The sequence below is a fragment of the Prionailurus viverrinus genome, chromosome F2 (genome assembly GCF_022837055.1).
Source record: "Prionailurus viverrinus isolate Anna chromosome F2, UM_Priviv_1.0, whole genome shotgun sequence".
In the NCBI taxonomy this organism is placed as follows: domain Eukaryota; kingdom Metazoa; phylum Chordata; class Mammalia; order Carnivora; family Felidae; genus Prionailurus; species Prionailurus viverrinus.
The window spans coordinates 48,706,562-48,722,194 of NC_062578.1; the positions used below are offsets into that span (position 1 = coordinate 48,706,562).

General features: G+C 49.3%; 1 protein-coding gene across 6 annotated transcripts; it reads right to left on the bottom strand.

The window, feature by feature from the left end:
• Positions 1-57: 57 nt before the first annotated feature.
• On the bottom strand, positions 58-14,316 carry KLF10 (KLF transcription factor 10). 6 transcript variants are annotated; one of them, XM_047842212.1, is made up of 4 exons: positions 14,298-14,316; positions 3,154-3,387; positions 2,138-3,050; positions 58-1,657 (listed from the first exon to the last, which is right to left on the bottom strand). In XM_047842212.1, the coding sequence occupies exons 2-4, from the start codon at positions 3,376-3,378 to the stop codon at positions 1,398-1,400; spliced, it is 1,398 nt and encodes a 465-aa protein (XP_047698168.1). In that variant the 5' UTR covers positions 3,379-3,387; positions 14,298-14,316; the 3' UTR covers positions 58-1,397. The 6 variants fall into 6 exon arrangements, with proteins under 6 accessions (XP_047698168.1, XP_047698166.1, XP_047698169.1 ...); XM_047842210.1 differs by lacking the exon at positions 14,298-14,316 and adding an exon at positions 6,446-6,627; XM_047842213.1 differs by lacking the exon at positions 14,298-14,316 and adding an exon at positions 4,833-5,070.
• Between the last annotated feature and the right edge of the window lie 1,317 nt (positions 14,317-15,633).

The following is a 15,633-nucleotide window of genomic DNA, read 5'->3' on the forward strand; positions in this document are numbered from 1 at the left end:
ATCAATGTCATGTTTAGAGTGAGAATGGTTTTCAACAAATGCCATCAACCAAGTAAATATACCAAAGGAAATTTTTATTGTAAACAAGATATAAAGTACAACAAAAGAAATATTGTGCAAATTGTAAATCACAAAGTTTTTTTTATTATTAAAAGAAAATTCCTGTTTTCCAAGGGTCCAAGTTTTGATGTCAGAAATCAATACCCAATAGAGAAAAATGTTAAATGGAAAGATATAGTGCCATTTTTCACTGTAGATTTTAAACAATTTACTTTTGTTTTACCACTGTATGTATCATCCACTATATAACAGAATATAACAGAAATACTGTTAACAAAAGTGAATGTTTTAACAACTTCTATTCACCTAATTCCACTTCCCTCCCCCCCAAAAAAACTCCTATAAATTAACAGGACAACACTTGCCCATGTGAATAATGGTCACTAACTTTCTAATTCAATAAAGCACACATTATATCCTCATAATATAAGGGTACTTTACTGATGACATAAGTCATCTTTTTCAAGGAGTTACCTAAAATTCTTGGTATCCCTTCTTTACAATATATATTTTTATCTTCCATTTTTTTTTCTAAACAAAGTGCAATGTATCTTAGAGTCTACAGAAAACACATTGGTATACAATTTTCAAATCTACACAAGAAACTGCAGGCAAACTAAAGCTCAAAGCATAATAAAATGCCTAGATATAGTCATCTGTTAAACTTTCAAAACAAAAATGCAAAAAAATTATAGCTATACTTCAAAGCAATTAAATTACTGAGGATTCCAAATCTTTGGGCCCTCTTCAGCAATATACAAGCTGCTTAATTCCAAATGGTAGCAAGTATAAAAATGCTAGTTCTAGATCATATTTAACAACTACATCCACGAAATTGACTGGAAAGACTAGGAATAGTAAACAAGGTAACTAGGAAAAGATGCCAAAGTTTGTAATACAAATCAATTTTCCATCTCCATCTCCGTACCATAATGTTTATTTCCAGTCTCTATTCTTGAAACCAGTGCTTTGAAGAATCACATTGAAAAGTTGGTCTCAAGTACAAACGGTGAAAACGAAGTAATAAATTGTGCACACAAATTCAAAATCTGTGCTACCTGTGTTGACCTCATCTGAAACCTTCAAAAAATATTTAAAGGAATAAAAGCTTTCTCATCTCTCTTATGTGATAAGAAATGAATCCTGCCACTCTGTGACCTGCTTGTGGCTACAGCACTTCTTGTCCTCCAGCCCAGGGCTGAGGCTTCTCCTCAGGCTGTGGGGCTTCTGCGTTCCGCCGCACCGGAGGGCCACAGACTTGCAGTGGAAGCATTTTTACATCACCGCTGGCTCCTGGCTGTGACCAAAGTTACTTCGGATTCTCACCTTCTGAGCGGTCACTGTGTGGGGGCAGGGGTTGGAGGTAAGGCCATGTCATTTAACTTGCTCACTTCCATCTGCCAGTTTGGTAGCTTCTTGGCGGACAGATGGCGCCGGGCATGCTTGGTCAAATGGTCGCTCCTCATGAACCGTCGGTCACACATGGGACAAGCAAATTTCTTCTCACCTGTGTGGGTTCGCCGGTGTCTGGACAGTTCATCGGAACGGGCAAACCTCCTTTCACAACCTTTCCAGCTACAGCTAAAAGGCTTTTCTCCTGAGACAAAGAAATTCAGATCATCGTCACTATGCATTCATCAAGTCACTATAAATTGCAGATCTAATTATATCCAAAGACATACATTTTAAAATATCTTAAGAGATGCTCTTTAAAATAAAAGCTACTAAATGAATCAACTGTTAACTGAATGCTACATATATTTCCAACTTTCACTCAATCACATTTATAGGAATCTTCCCTTTATAAATGCCAAACACAAAAAGGTTTTCTGACTTCAACTATGGTACAACGGCTTTAGAGATACTTTATTAAAGTAACTACTCAGACACATAAAGAATCATCGTTTGAGAAATTAAAACAAACACCTTGATGAAATCTTTGAGAAACCTGTAAATATCCCCCACTGAACTGGCTAATAAGGCAAGTTCTTCTTTAACATGCCTGGCTTGTACCTGTGATCATGGCCAAAAAACATTCAACTAAATCTCAAAGACACAAATAAGAAATGGTTGGTACCTGTGTGTGTTCTCATGTGGGCCTTCAGATGAGAGCTCTTAAAGTACGTCTTGCCACATCCTGGGTGGCTACAGATGTGACTTCGTATCCTGGATGAGTCAATCTGAGGAGTGACTTTTGCTGTGGAAGGGGAAAACCCTGGAGCAGGGGCGATGGGAGAGAGTCTGGTGCCATTTGGGCTCACCACCGGAGGCTTTGGGTTCTGAACAACAGGCTGGGGAACGACAAACATGACAGCGCCTTTGGGCACCTGAGTGCCCATGAACACGACAGGTGGGCACACAGCTGGTGGCTGACTGGGTGGAGTGCTAGGAACAACTGTTGTCACAACAGGGTTGTTTGCAGGGAGGGGAACCATCTGACAGATGACCGGCATAGGTGGCACTCCCCCTGTTGACACTGCAGGTGGGGAGACCAGCACCGACTTCTGCTGTGGGGACACAGGGGCGGGCTGAGGTCTACAGATGACTGTCTCTGAGGAAGGCACAGAAAAGTCATAAAGTGCAGGACTTGCTTTCTCATTAACATCTGCTGCCGTGTTTCTCTCACGTTTGGATCTGTTTGGTGACACAGCTGCACAGGGTATGTTTTTTCTTGCAGCCTCAACGTTCAGGTGGGTTCTTCTTCGAAAAGAATTGTCCTGATAGTTGAGGATGCTGGCTGCTTTCACTGGGCAAGATCTGTGGTTACACAGCTGGGCATCAGCTGTATGACGGATCACACTTGTTGCCTGAGCCTTGGGGAGTTTGGGGGCAGGTGCCGGGCTCTTCTCTTCCTCTTTGAAAGGTGCAGCAATGTGAGGCTTGGCAGGATCTGAGAATGATTTGAAGTGTCCGGTAGATGGCGCTGATGCCATCAAATTTGACACTTGAGAGGGTTCAAAGTCAGAAGGGCTGTAAGGTGGAGTCAAACACTAGAAAAGAAATACACAGAAATCGGCATGAGAAATTAAGTTCGTTATGTAAATTATAAAAAAATTAGACCACCTGCAGTCTCATATTAAAAACAAAACTTACAAATGCTGGGATCGTATGAAAGTCAGGTGTACTCGGGAGTAGATTCTCTTCCTCCGACATATCGGATACTGGAGTAACAGGTCTGTTTTCAGTGTATTTCTTAAAATCAGACTTCCAACTGCAGCTCATTGACATAAGTGCTTCTACAGCTTCAAAATCACTCTTTTCTGCGGTTTTGTCCCAGGAATACACACTCTCTTTCGATCTTTCAGAAATCATTTCCATCCTTTCTTCCTATAAGAACAAAAGATCAAATGCTTATAACCATATTTTTGTCCTCCAAATAACACGCAAAGCAACGTACAATTTTTCCTTTATAATTGCACAAATTTCCAAGTTTGCGAAATAATTTTTTCTCTCACCCCTACTAAAAATAAAATTTTCCTCATTCTTTCTCTAATACTTAGGGTTGAACACAGATATCCCTGCAAGGTAGAAGAGAAGCATATTACCATTAAGGAGACCAAGGCCAAAGATAACAATGCATGTATGATCCAACAATGCATGTATGAACTTGATTTAGAAAAATTATATTCTTCCCAGAACAGCCATCTGCAACTGAGATCAAATGAAATAACTAAGGGAAGGTTATGCAAAAGTTTTTTCAATACTGCAGGTGAGGTATGAGGACTTTTGAGGTACCAGTTCCCCACAACTGGTAGTGGGGAAAAGGCAAAGTGTAGTGGACAGAACTCAGGTCTGTCGATATGGGTCTGATCTTTTGAAAGTCACTTGGCACGATAGGATAAAATCAACAGAATAGAAATCTTCAGTGTCTTTTAAAAATTACTACATTAGGTTATTTTAAAGGTAAAATGCCTTTCATAGCTTGATTATCTATGGTAGAGAGGGATAAAGTGAAATATGTGGAAAAATCCCAAAGCCATATTTAGGCTTCAAGTTCTTCATATTTGTGTTCCCTTTCACTTGACTTAAACAATGGCTTGCCATGCATAGCTATGACCAGCTAATGCGATACTAAAAAATGGACAATCAAAATGTAATCTTCCACCCAGAATTTGTAAAAACTGCCTGGGGAGTCTGCGATAGTCCAAACATTTTTTAAATTTTTAAAAATAACTGCCAGATGACAAGAATGATAGTGCATGCTTGCCATTTGTACAGCTCCCTCTATCAAGTGTTTAATGTTTCATATTAAAGTTCCTTAAACAGCACTTAAAAAAAAATGGCACTACCCACCACCTTCCATTTTCCATTAATGTGATGCCATTCTTTTGGTTGAAGTAGAAATTGTGTAAAAATACCGAAAAGCATTCTTTACAAAGTACTACTCTCGACGCTAGTTTTAAAAAATACATAAACCCTTCGTGTTGATAACCTTAGAAAAGGAGCCACTGCTCTGGAGATTTCACCAACAACGCTATTGCATAATCGCGCGCCCCTTTATGTAAGCTGCAATGGACAGCGCACGTATGTCTAAAAGCCTCAAGACGCCAAAGCCAAGCAAAGAAAAAGGAGAAAAGGCAGGCAAGCAAGGAAGGGGAGCGTGAGCTGGGAAGGGCAGGAAGAGAAGCGGGGAGGGGAGGAAAGGGAGTGGGGCGCAAGGCAGGAAAGGGAAGAGCGGGTGGAGGCGCGGGCGGGGGAGGCAGACGAAGGGCGGGGGCGGACGGCGGGGGAGATCCTCGCTGGCGGGGACAGACGGATGGGGCCGCCCTAACCTCAATGAGGCTCGCGGGTGAGTCACTGGGAACATTCCTCGCCGCTCGCACGTCCCCGCGCCCCTGCCCCCGCCATTGGCCAGCCTGCCCGGCGGCCCAGGCCCGGATTGGCTGGGCCGCGAAGGGCGGGGGCGCGGGGGAGGTGGGGGCGAGGCATGTGAACAAAGCGTGATCGGCGGCTGCTCCGGGCGGCGCAGGAAACGTGAACTGGGAATTGCCGCGCCGTCACCTTTCACCTACTTCCTGAGCCCGCGGGCCCCCGCCCTCGCGCGGGCCCGGGGGAGGGGCCGCGGGCGCCGCCGCCAACCGCCCGGCAGTGCGCGCCCCAGCCCGCGGGGAGGGGCGGGGCCGCGGGCGCCGGCTCCGGGAGTGCCCGCCCCTCCCCGCTCCCGGAGAGCCGCCGTTCCCTTAGGAACCGACAGCAGGGCTGGGCCTCTCTGCCGCCCCTGGCGGAGGCCGGGGCTGGGTCACTCGGGGACGAGAAGCTCCCTGGGCGCACCCGCTCCCGGCCCACCCCCGGCCTCCGCCTCAGCTGCCGGAGGAGGAGCCGTGTCCCCGCGGAAACCCAGCCCCCTCCCTCCTCCCGGCCGCAGCCCCCGGGGATCCGGCCGAGCCCTCGGCGCTTCCCGCCCACGCCGCCCACGGGACCTCAGACCACCCCGTCTTTCCCGCAGACGCGGCGCCCCCTCCCCGCGGTTTCCGGCAGCTCCGGCCTCCGCCCGCCGAGTCTCCACAGGTTCCCAGACGTGCAGCCCCCACGGGCTCCGGCTCCAGACGCACGGCCCGCGGCTCCCGCCTCGACACGCGGCCCCCGCGTCTCGCGGCCCCGACTCCCCCCGCCCACGTCCCCCGCCCCACGGCCGGCTCCCGCTTTCCACCCTCGCATCCCCCAGGCGGCTCCCTACCCCCCTTCCAGGGGGCCCTCAATAGATGGCCACTTGCTCCCAACAGGGATGGGGAGTCCCCTGCCGGCGCCTCGTCTCCCCTCGGCGGTCCGGGGCCCACGTGCCATTCCCCCGCGCCCACGCCGGGCGCCCCCTCCCCCAGCACCCGGCTGTCTGCTGAGCAGCCCCCGTCCTGCAAGGCTCGGCTCAGACCCCTGAGAGGGGCAGCCCCCTCGCCTCGCCAGTGGACACCCCGCCCCTCAAATGCTCGCCAGAAGCCCCCTCCCGCCCTGGGTCGCATTCCTGATCCAGACGGCGGCATCTCTCTCGGGTGCCAGGTGCAGGGTAGACCCCTTGTCCCCCCCTCCCCTCTACACCTTCCCCAGTCCTCGCTGCCAGGGCAGCAGCCCCCTCCTCACTCCTCGCGCTCCTCCAGCCATCCTCCCCCTCGCCCACCTCAAGTCTCCCTGCGGAGCTGCCCCTTCCCCTCCTCATTATACACCTCTCCCTTCGTCTCTAGAGCCCCGTTCGCCTCTCCTGACCCACTCCGCGACACACACGCTCTCACCAATGCCCAGTTTGCAGGAAGAAAGCCCCTTTTTCCTCCACGACCCCGCTGCACCCCGGTCTTCGGGCGCCGCTGATGTCAAGGGCTCGGGGTTGGCGCCCCGGCTGGCCCCTGAGACGCAGCAAGGAGAGGAAGGACAGGGGCATCCCCAGGTGACTTACCGAAGCCTGCTGGAGAGAAGCGCCGAAGTTGAGCATGGTTGGCTGCCTGGCTGCCGGCGGCGAGCTGACTGGCTGCTACGCTGCTACGCTGCTTGGCCACAGACGGGCGCCCGGAGACACTCGACGTCGCTCCCGCCGCCGCCGCGCTCCGCGCCGTCTGCCCCCTCCCCATTCAGGTAGCCTCTCCGCCTGCCCCGCGCCGCGGGCGGGGGCGGGGGCGGAGCCTGAGGACGGCCAATCAGCGGCAAAGGTGTGTGAGGCGCCGGCCAATGGGCTCCCGGGGCCACGCGTGATCAGCGGCTGCCCGGCAGCGTGAAGCTTGTGTCAGTGGAGCGTGTACACAATCCCCGGCAGCGTGTTCCCTCGGCCCGGCCCGAGGGAACTCCCGCCGCCACCTGACTCAGTGACACCCTCTCATCCCTCGCCCACCCCCCCAACAGCGGTCCTCGGCCCCGGCCTAGGGGGCGGTGCCGCGGGCGGGGGCCTAACCCGGAGGCGCGGCAGCGGCGCGCCCAGGCACTGCGGAGGGCCGGCCCCACGTGGGAGGTGGGGAGGGATGCCCGCCCCGCCCCGTCCCCTCTGCTCGGGGCCCCATCTCGGCCCGCCACGGGGTGGGCGGGACGCCGGGCAGCCGGGCGGGGGAGGCAGCGGCTGCTAGCCAAGGGGCCCGAGCCAAGAGATTTGCATTTGGAAGCGCCGTCCTTAGGCGTCTGGCAAGAAAGCAGAGCCCGCTGACCGACTGAGCTGCATTTCTCGAGCATTTACTGGGTTTTGCCTCGCTGAGCCGTGAGGAGCACCGAAGCGGGGAGGGGTGAGGAGGGAGGGGAACCCGGCCGCAGAGCCGACACCTGCTCCTGCGCCCCCCGCCCACGCCCCCCGCCGCCGGCGCGGGCTCGCCCTCCCCATCTGCGTCGCTGGCAGCAGTACCCGCCCCGTCCGCCCCGCCCATCCTTCCTCCAGGCAGCTGGGAGAATGGTGTGGGGACTGCAGGAAGCTCTGAGGACTGGACCAATGGGGTGATGAGGGGCTGTAGACCCGAGTTTTTATCCTTCTCCGGAGCCGACGCTCGGTTGGAGAATCGAGTTTTGAGCTCGTTGTAAAGTTTAAATTGCAGTCTACAAGCTGTTTCAAAGGTAGACCCCACCACCCCGGGCCAAGGCCTCCGGAAACGCCCTGCCGGGAAATGGCTTGTGGGGAGGGGTCTCCTAGGGTCACCCAGCGCAGGTCGGAGCACGCCTCGGGGCGGGGTTGCTGCGGGGAAGCCCGCCTAGTCAAAGACACACCCGCCCCTCCAAAGCACCATCGGCCCTCCTCTCTCCGACTACCCCACCTCCGACCCCCAGGGCTCCGAGGCGGGCTAGGGCCTCCGGATGGGGAGCCCATGACTTTGCTTTCGTTCCCAGTTTGCCCTCTTTTGGCCGTTTGGTCCCGTTCACAGCAGCTGTTGTTGGAGAGTTGGGCAGTGATAACCCGGCTTAAAGCAAACCAAAGATTTTATCTCCTTTGGACGGGCTGAACACGTGGCAAAAATCACGGCCCCTCCCTCAAGCTGTCTCACCTCTCCGTGTAACTGAAAGGCTAATTTAAGTGTCCTTCCTTTCCCAATAACCACAGAATGCGCACAGAAGGGAATTAATTATTTTAGAAACTGTTAAATCCATGAACATCTTCTAGTGGTTCCTTCTGGTATATCTAAGATCCAGGGTAGCCAACAACAGTAGTAATAATACAGTTGACCAGGGCCAGGGATTGAATGGCCTCTTGTCACTGCCCCTCCTTAATCAGCTGGAGGGGGGCCAGCTCAGCAGCCCAGGCAGCTCTTCCTATCTCCCTTCCACTCCCTGCCTCCACTCTGTCTGCAGGGGTGTCCCTTCCTGTAGGCTTCCTTCCGCCAGGGCTGTCCCATCCTGTTGATCTGAGCTGGAGGGGTTGGAGCAGCTGGCCCAGGGCACCTGCTGCATTAGGGGAAGCTCCCCTCGGCGCCCAACCAGCAGGCCAGCCTTCCTTCCTGTCAGGGATCCGCCCCCTCCACAGGCCAGCCTTCCTTCCTGTCAGGGATCCGCCCCCTCAGGTGGCCACAGCCAGCCCTCCAGGTCTGAATCCAGTCCTTTCTTCAGGAATGTGGGGCCTGCTGGCGTGATGCCCTAGCACGCTGAGAAGCAGGGAGCATTCATGGCTTGTGGGAGTGATTCAAAACAGGAAAGAAAAGAGAAAAGGGGTAGGAGGAACAGTGTGGTGGTGGCACAATTCCTAGAGATTCAGAGAAAGATGTTCCCCAGGCACCTCAGACTCAACATTACCAAAACTAAAATCATTTCTGCTCCTTCCTATATAGGTTCATCATCTCCCATCCAGCCTTCACCTTCTCCCGCAAAGTCCTAGATCCAGTTGGGCCCCAGATCGCGAAAGTTTTGCCTCAGAAACGTCTCTCTTTCCTCATTTTTCATTTCTCTCCTTTAATTGTTGCTATCAACTCTCCCTTGGATTGAATAATCTGCAGTCTCCCCATCCAACCTCCAACCCCATCCCAGTTGATTTCTAGTGCCCAAACTCTCCATACTGCCACAACAGTGGTGTTTTGAAAGTCACAATCCAATCATGACACTCCCTACCTAAAAATGGTCCTTGGCTCCTGTTGTCTAGGAGATAAGAAGCTATTCCATTCAGAGTAGTATAGTCTGCCCCCAACTCCCCTCCCCATCCTTCCAACTTCTCTCCTATCTAGACATACCCTTAGCCAAAGCCAGGGCAAATGACTTGTTGTACTTCAATGGGTACAATTCCACATCTCTAAGCCACAGTCCTCATTTAGCAAACATTGTGTTGCTCATTTACCCAATCTGTTCAACAAGTATTTGCTGAGCACCTACTATGTGTCCTAGGTACCAGAACAATAGCAAGGAACCAGTCCAGGTCTCTACTCTCAGAAAGCTTGGATGGGAAGGCAAAGACAAGTCTCTCTGTCTCCATCTCTCTCTTCCTCTCTCTCTCTCTCTCTATATATATAATGCAATCACTTATGATGGTGAAGCTAACTAATGCGTTGAATTACGACGGGGTGATATGATAATATGATTGTGCCTATGATTGTGATTTGGTTTAGGAGATAAGAGAATCTTGCTTTCGGGGCGCCTGGGTAGCTCAGTTGGTTAAGCCACTGACTTTGGCTAAGATCATGATCTCATGGTTTGTGGGTTCGAGCCCTGCATTGGGCTCTGTGCTGACAGCTCAGAGCCTGGAGCCTGCTTCAGATTCTGTGTCTCCCTCTTTCCCTGCTCACATTCTGTCTCCCCCTCCTTCAAAAATAAATAAACATTAAGAAAAATTAAAAAAGAATCTTGCTTTGAGGAAGAGACTCTTAAGCTGAAAACTAACGATAGGATAGGCAGATTCATGGAGAATGTGCCTGAGTAGAAGACACAGCTATGACCGTGTCTTACCAGGAAGGAGCTCACTTGGTGATACAGTGTGGCTGGAGGTGTAGAGGGTGCTGGGGAAAGTGGGGTGTGGGGGGACAGGGTTGGAGAGTGAGCAGGAGCAGTCAGACTAGGAGGAATTTACAGGCCACAGTGTGAAGTACAGATTTTCCTCAAAGTGTAACAGGAGCCATGGTGTCTTGGAAGAAATGTACATTTTTATCTTTGAAGGGCTCCTCTGGCTTCCTTTGCTGTACAGCCACCTTGTTGAAGCCTTCTTTGGTAATTTCAAGATGAATCCACTGTTCTCTGTTCCCATAGCATTTTGTCCACACTCCATGCTGGAGTGGAGCACATATCACATCTTATTGCAAGAAGGTATCTTACAACACCTCCTTCAAGATGGCAGCCATGTCATAATCTTTCTGGTCCAGTGTCTGTTCTGTATTAGGCACTCAAGATTTAAAAAAAAACAACAACAAAACTTTTTTAATGTTTATTTTTGAGAGAGAGAGAGACAGAGTGTGAACGAGGAAGGGGCAGAGAGAGGGAGACACAGAATCTGAATCAGGCTCCAGTCTCCGAGCTGTCAGCACAGAGCCTGATATGGGGCTCAAACCCACCAACTGTGAGATGGTGACCTGAGCCGAAGTCAGCCGCTTAACCAGCCGAGACACCCGGGTGCCCCTAGGCACTCAAGACTTTTTTAACGGAGGAAACAGAATTGTAGGTTGTCTCTGAAGACCCAATGGAGTTACAGACAGAATGTGGACAAACACCGAGGACAGAAGTATAGATCCTTCTTTACCTCACCCTTGGCTTCCATCGGTGTAGGACCATGCATGGAAAACTGTCATCTTGGGTATGACTGAAAAAAAGTCCTGGGCAGTAGTAAGTGGTACGTCAGATAGATGCTGACCGTTCTTGCTGATGGTGCTCGTCTCTCCTTCCATCAGAATAATGAAGGAAGTGGCAGGGGGGCTGACATGTAAAGATCCCTCAGTTTAGTTATGGAATTAGAGCATATTGTAATCGACAGCCATCTTCTCATTGCTCCTTAAAGTCAGTGGGTATCCTCACCATTCATCTGTTGCCCTACCATATGCCAGGCACTAGCTGAACACTGGGGAATAACACTAAAACCAAGTCAAAGGGGCTTCCAGGACAGTGGGAGGAGTAAACAGGAGAGGCAGCCATTATTATAGAGTGTGGCTAATGCCAGGAGAGGGGTGTGCAGTGTCCCAGGAGGGCCAAGGAAGAGGTCAGGGAAGGCTTCCCTCAGCTGATCCCTAAGCTAGAGGAGAGCAGGGGTGGAGGTAGAGAGTAGACAGACTGCTGGGGATTCAGGATGCTCTAAACTGTCTGGATCACAGATTTGAGAGGTAGGGTGGGGAGCTTAGGGTGTTAAGGGAAGTAGCCCCAAACATAAAGGGTCTTTGCACAACAGGCCTAAGGAATGTGGAAGTAGAACTTTTATCCTGAAGACAATAGGGATCTACTGAGAGATTTTAGCAAGGAATGATGGTATAGAAAGCCCATTTGGGCTCATTATGGAGAATGGGCCAGAGAAGTGGGGTCTAACACCAGTGAGAAGGCTTTTGCAGTAATGTAGGCAACAAAGATGATGCTGGCCTAAACTAAGGAAATGGTGGCAGGCATGGAAAGAATGGAATAGAAATACCAAGAGGGGAGCCTGGGTGGCTCAGTCGGTTAAGCGTCCGACTTCGGCTCAGGTCATGATCTCACAGTTTGTGGTTCAAGCCCTGCATCGGGCTCTGTGCTGACTGCTCAGAGCCTGGAGCCTGCTTCAGATCCTGTGTCTCCCTCTCTCTCTGCCCCTCCCCTGCTCATGCTCTGTCTCTCTCTGTCTCACAAAGAAAGAAAGAAAGAAAGAAAGAAAGGAAGAAATACCAAGAAACAACAGAATTTGGCAATTCATTGGATGGAGGCATGAGAAAGAGAGATGTGGAGGAGGGCTGCCAGGTTCTGGCTTGATTCACTGGATGAAACAAGACCCAATTGCCCAAGGTAGGGGCCATAGGGAGGCAGCAGGTTTTGGTGTAGAGAAATAAAATGCCAAATTTGAATTAGGACCTATAAAGATAAGATTACCTGTGGGACTTCCAAATAGAGATGCCCAGGAGGCAGTTGAAATTTCAGGTCTGGAGCCCAGGAGATAAAGATCTGGGCCAGAGATTAAAATCTGGGAGTAATCAGGGTATAGGTGATAGTTGAAGCCAGAGGAGTAGATGCAATCCCCTAGGAAGAGTAAACAAGAGATAAGAGAACTGAGATTGGGTCTCTTGGGAACTATGGGCTCAGGAAGGAGACTGAGAGGGAACGGCCATGTGGTGAAATCGTGGCAAAGGGGGACATGGCGAGGACTTCTCTTACATACCCAGCCTAATATGACATAAAGTGGAGATGAGAGGCAAGTAAGGGATGATTCAGGAAGTGAAAGTGTCACACAGATTAGGAAAAACGTCCCTACTGACTAGTGAATAGTATTTGTTATTTTCATCATACCAATTACCATGGGTTTTAAGCTCATTAAAAAAAATTTTTTTTTTAATCTTGAATTCAGGGGCACCTGGCTGGCCAGTAGGAAAAGCATGCAACTCTTGATCTTGGGGTGGTTGAGTTCAAGCCCCACGTTGGGTATGGAGATTTCTTTAAAAAATAAAAATAAATAATAAATAATAATAAAATCTTGAATTCTTGGTGTTGAGTGGATTGTTTCTAAGATGGACACAGCAACCTGTTTCACTCCATGTAACCTTTTCCAGTGTGACTTTGCCATTCCTGCATTAATAGCCCCCTCGAATGGGGGCTGGCTCTGTGACTCACTATGACCAACAAAATCGGGGGTGGTATGGTAGGACTTGGTGCCTAGGTCTTTTTATTTTTTGTAATAATTTTTTAAAACATTTATTTATTTATTTTGAGAGAGAGAGAGAGAGAGAGAGAGAGCAAGTGAGCGCATGGGAGAGGCAGAGAAAGGGGGAGAGAGAATCCCAAGCAGGCTCCACAGTGCAAAGCCCAACCTGGGGCTTGATCTCAAGAACCATGAGATGACGACCTGAGCTGAAATCAAGAGTCGAACGCTTAAGTGACTGAGCCACCCAGGTACCACTTGTGCCTAGGTCTTAAGAAGTCTTGGGAGTTTCCATTTTCACCCTCTTAGAAACCAGCCATTTGGGCTGAACTACTGAAAAATGAGAGAACATTTGAATGGAGGAGGTGGAAACCAAGGCACCCCAACTGACAGCCAGGCCCAAGACTCCAGATGCATGAGCAGACCCACCCAGGGCCCTCCAGCACCAGTCACACAGGCCCAGGTGACCCAGCCTGGAGCAGAGAGGAGTTCTCCTCGAATTCCTGACCCACAGAATTAGGAATGATAAATGAAAGGGCAACCCACGTAGCGTTTCCTGCCTCCCCTCCACCAGGTAGGCACTACCCCGCCCCCCAATTCTGCATACAGGACTGTCCCTGGGTTTGGGTGGGTTTGCTATGCCACAAGAAATAACTGAAACAGTGGGTGTGTGATTGTATCAGCTCTGGAGTGACAGCCAGTTTTCAAAATATTCATCTTATAAAAAAAAAAAAAAACACAAAACAAAACTCAAGCAGCTGGGAGAAAACCCCAGGAAGGAGGACTAGGAGAACCGATGAAGTAGGAAAGGAAGAACAATTAGAGTAAGAAATAACTTGGGAAAATGGGAAGTATGTAGATCTGGAAGAAAAATAAACCCCCGACCTTCCAAGCACTGTACTGAGCACTCTGCACTGGAAATGAACATGTAACAGGAAGGAAGGGAGTTCACTTGGATGGAGGGCCTGCTATGTACCAGTTGCTGCCTGGTTCATTGAGACTATGGGGGACTTGATTTGACCCACTATATAAAGTCCATGGTATAGCATAGCACGTTATGTTAGAATTGTTTGTACACAATTAAATTTTTTCCCACTTTCCATTCTGCTCTTTTTTATCTTCCCAAGAGGTATGAAGCTGGTTACGCGGTTAAGTGACTCTGCAAGGTTCCAACTAGCAGTAAACTATAATTGTTAAACCTTTTGATTTTTACAAAGTGAAAATAGGCTTACTGCCTTTTTTTAAAAAACAAAAGTAGTACCTGCTGATCATACAAAGGAAAAAGAAATACAAAAAGGAATAAAAGATGAAAATCTCCTGTAATTCCACTCCCCAGAATTAACATTAATGTATATATTTTTTTTCAGACTCTTTTTCTCTGCCCTGGCCTCTCACTTTCCCCTCTCTCTACAGAGTAAAATGTGCTATTTTGTAACCTGATTTTTTTTAACTTTATCATGGACATCTCTCTGTGCATCGATAATTATCAAGGTAGAATTCTTACAGCTTACATAAAAGTCTGAGCCTCCATTTTCTCTGGATAGTGCAGTCACTAACTTACCTTTTCAGACTTCAGAATCTTGGTAATCTTGGTTAATGTCACGGGTATGAAGAGAGGGGTGTTCCTTTTGAAAGGCCAAACATCTTCCAGCTTCTTTGTGAATTATAACTGAGGTCATGACACAAACCTGCAGAAAGGTAAGCGACCAAGGAAAGCTATAGTTAATGGTCCCTCTGTCCAACAAGTGGCATGCATTTTTAACTGAAATCTTCTGAATGTTGAGAAGATCTTCTAGAATAACAGAAGGGTCATAAATGGTCTCCCTTGGAGTTCTTCAGCCCTCACTCCCATCAAGCCTGGCTATGCAATGGAGTACAATCTTCTCAGGAAATCCTTTGTTTCACCCCTGAAGACAAACATATTGGCCACTTTGGTTTTACGTGCTATGTTGCTGACAAAAAAAAAAAAAAAAAAAAAAAAAGACATAAAACAAATATAGGGGGTGACCCAAACCAACCAAAAACAGCCTGGGGATGTGATGGTTTCCAAAGTTTGACATAGTCCTTTTACAGTTTATTTTTTTAAAATTTTTTTTTCAACGTTTATTTATTTTTGGGACAGAGAGAGACAGAGCATGAATGGGGGAGGGGCAGAGAGAGAGGGAGACACAGAATCGGAAACAGGATCCAGGCTCTGAGCCATCAGCCCAGAGCCCGACGCGGGGCTCGAACTCACGGGCCGCGAGATCGTGACCTGGCTGAAGTCGGACGCTTAACCGACTGCGCCACCCAGGCGCCCCGAGTCCTTTTACAGTTTAGTAAAGCCTATGAGTTCCTTCTCAGAATGATATTTTTCAAGTTCATAGATGAAATTTGTAAAATTACAAAGGAAACTATTATATTGATAGTTATCAAAATATCAACAAATAAAGTTGAAATTTAGCAATATAGTGCCCTTTCCTGAGCATATTCAACAACAGGATCTAGTGTGGGTCCAATACCTAAAGTACTGGAGTCAAGAAGAGCTGGAACAAGACTTCGAGATGTGCAACAGTTGCAACTCAGTATGGGAATAGCTGTGATTTCTATTAGTTACAAAGTCACAGGTCCTGCTGATGCTACTGTGGGTTTGTTTCCTTTAGTTAGGGTGGAGATAATGCTAAGTTCCCAGACTCCTGAATTCTACCCACAAATGCTTTGGGGATCTGGGGAACCCCAGATTAAGCAACCCCTGCATGGCTTGCTTTTAAGAAGGAAAATGGAACCTGGTAGACTTTGCTCAAGGGAGGGACCCACTAATATCTCCACCTACTTCACACTCGGTGAGATCGGGCTGCCCCTCTTAGCTCAAAGCTGCAGTGCAGCAGGAGGGGGATCAAGGCTGCACAGCAGGGAGT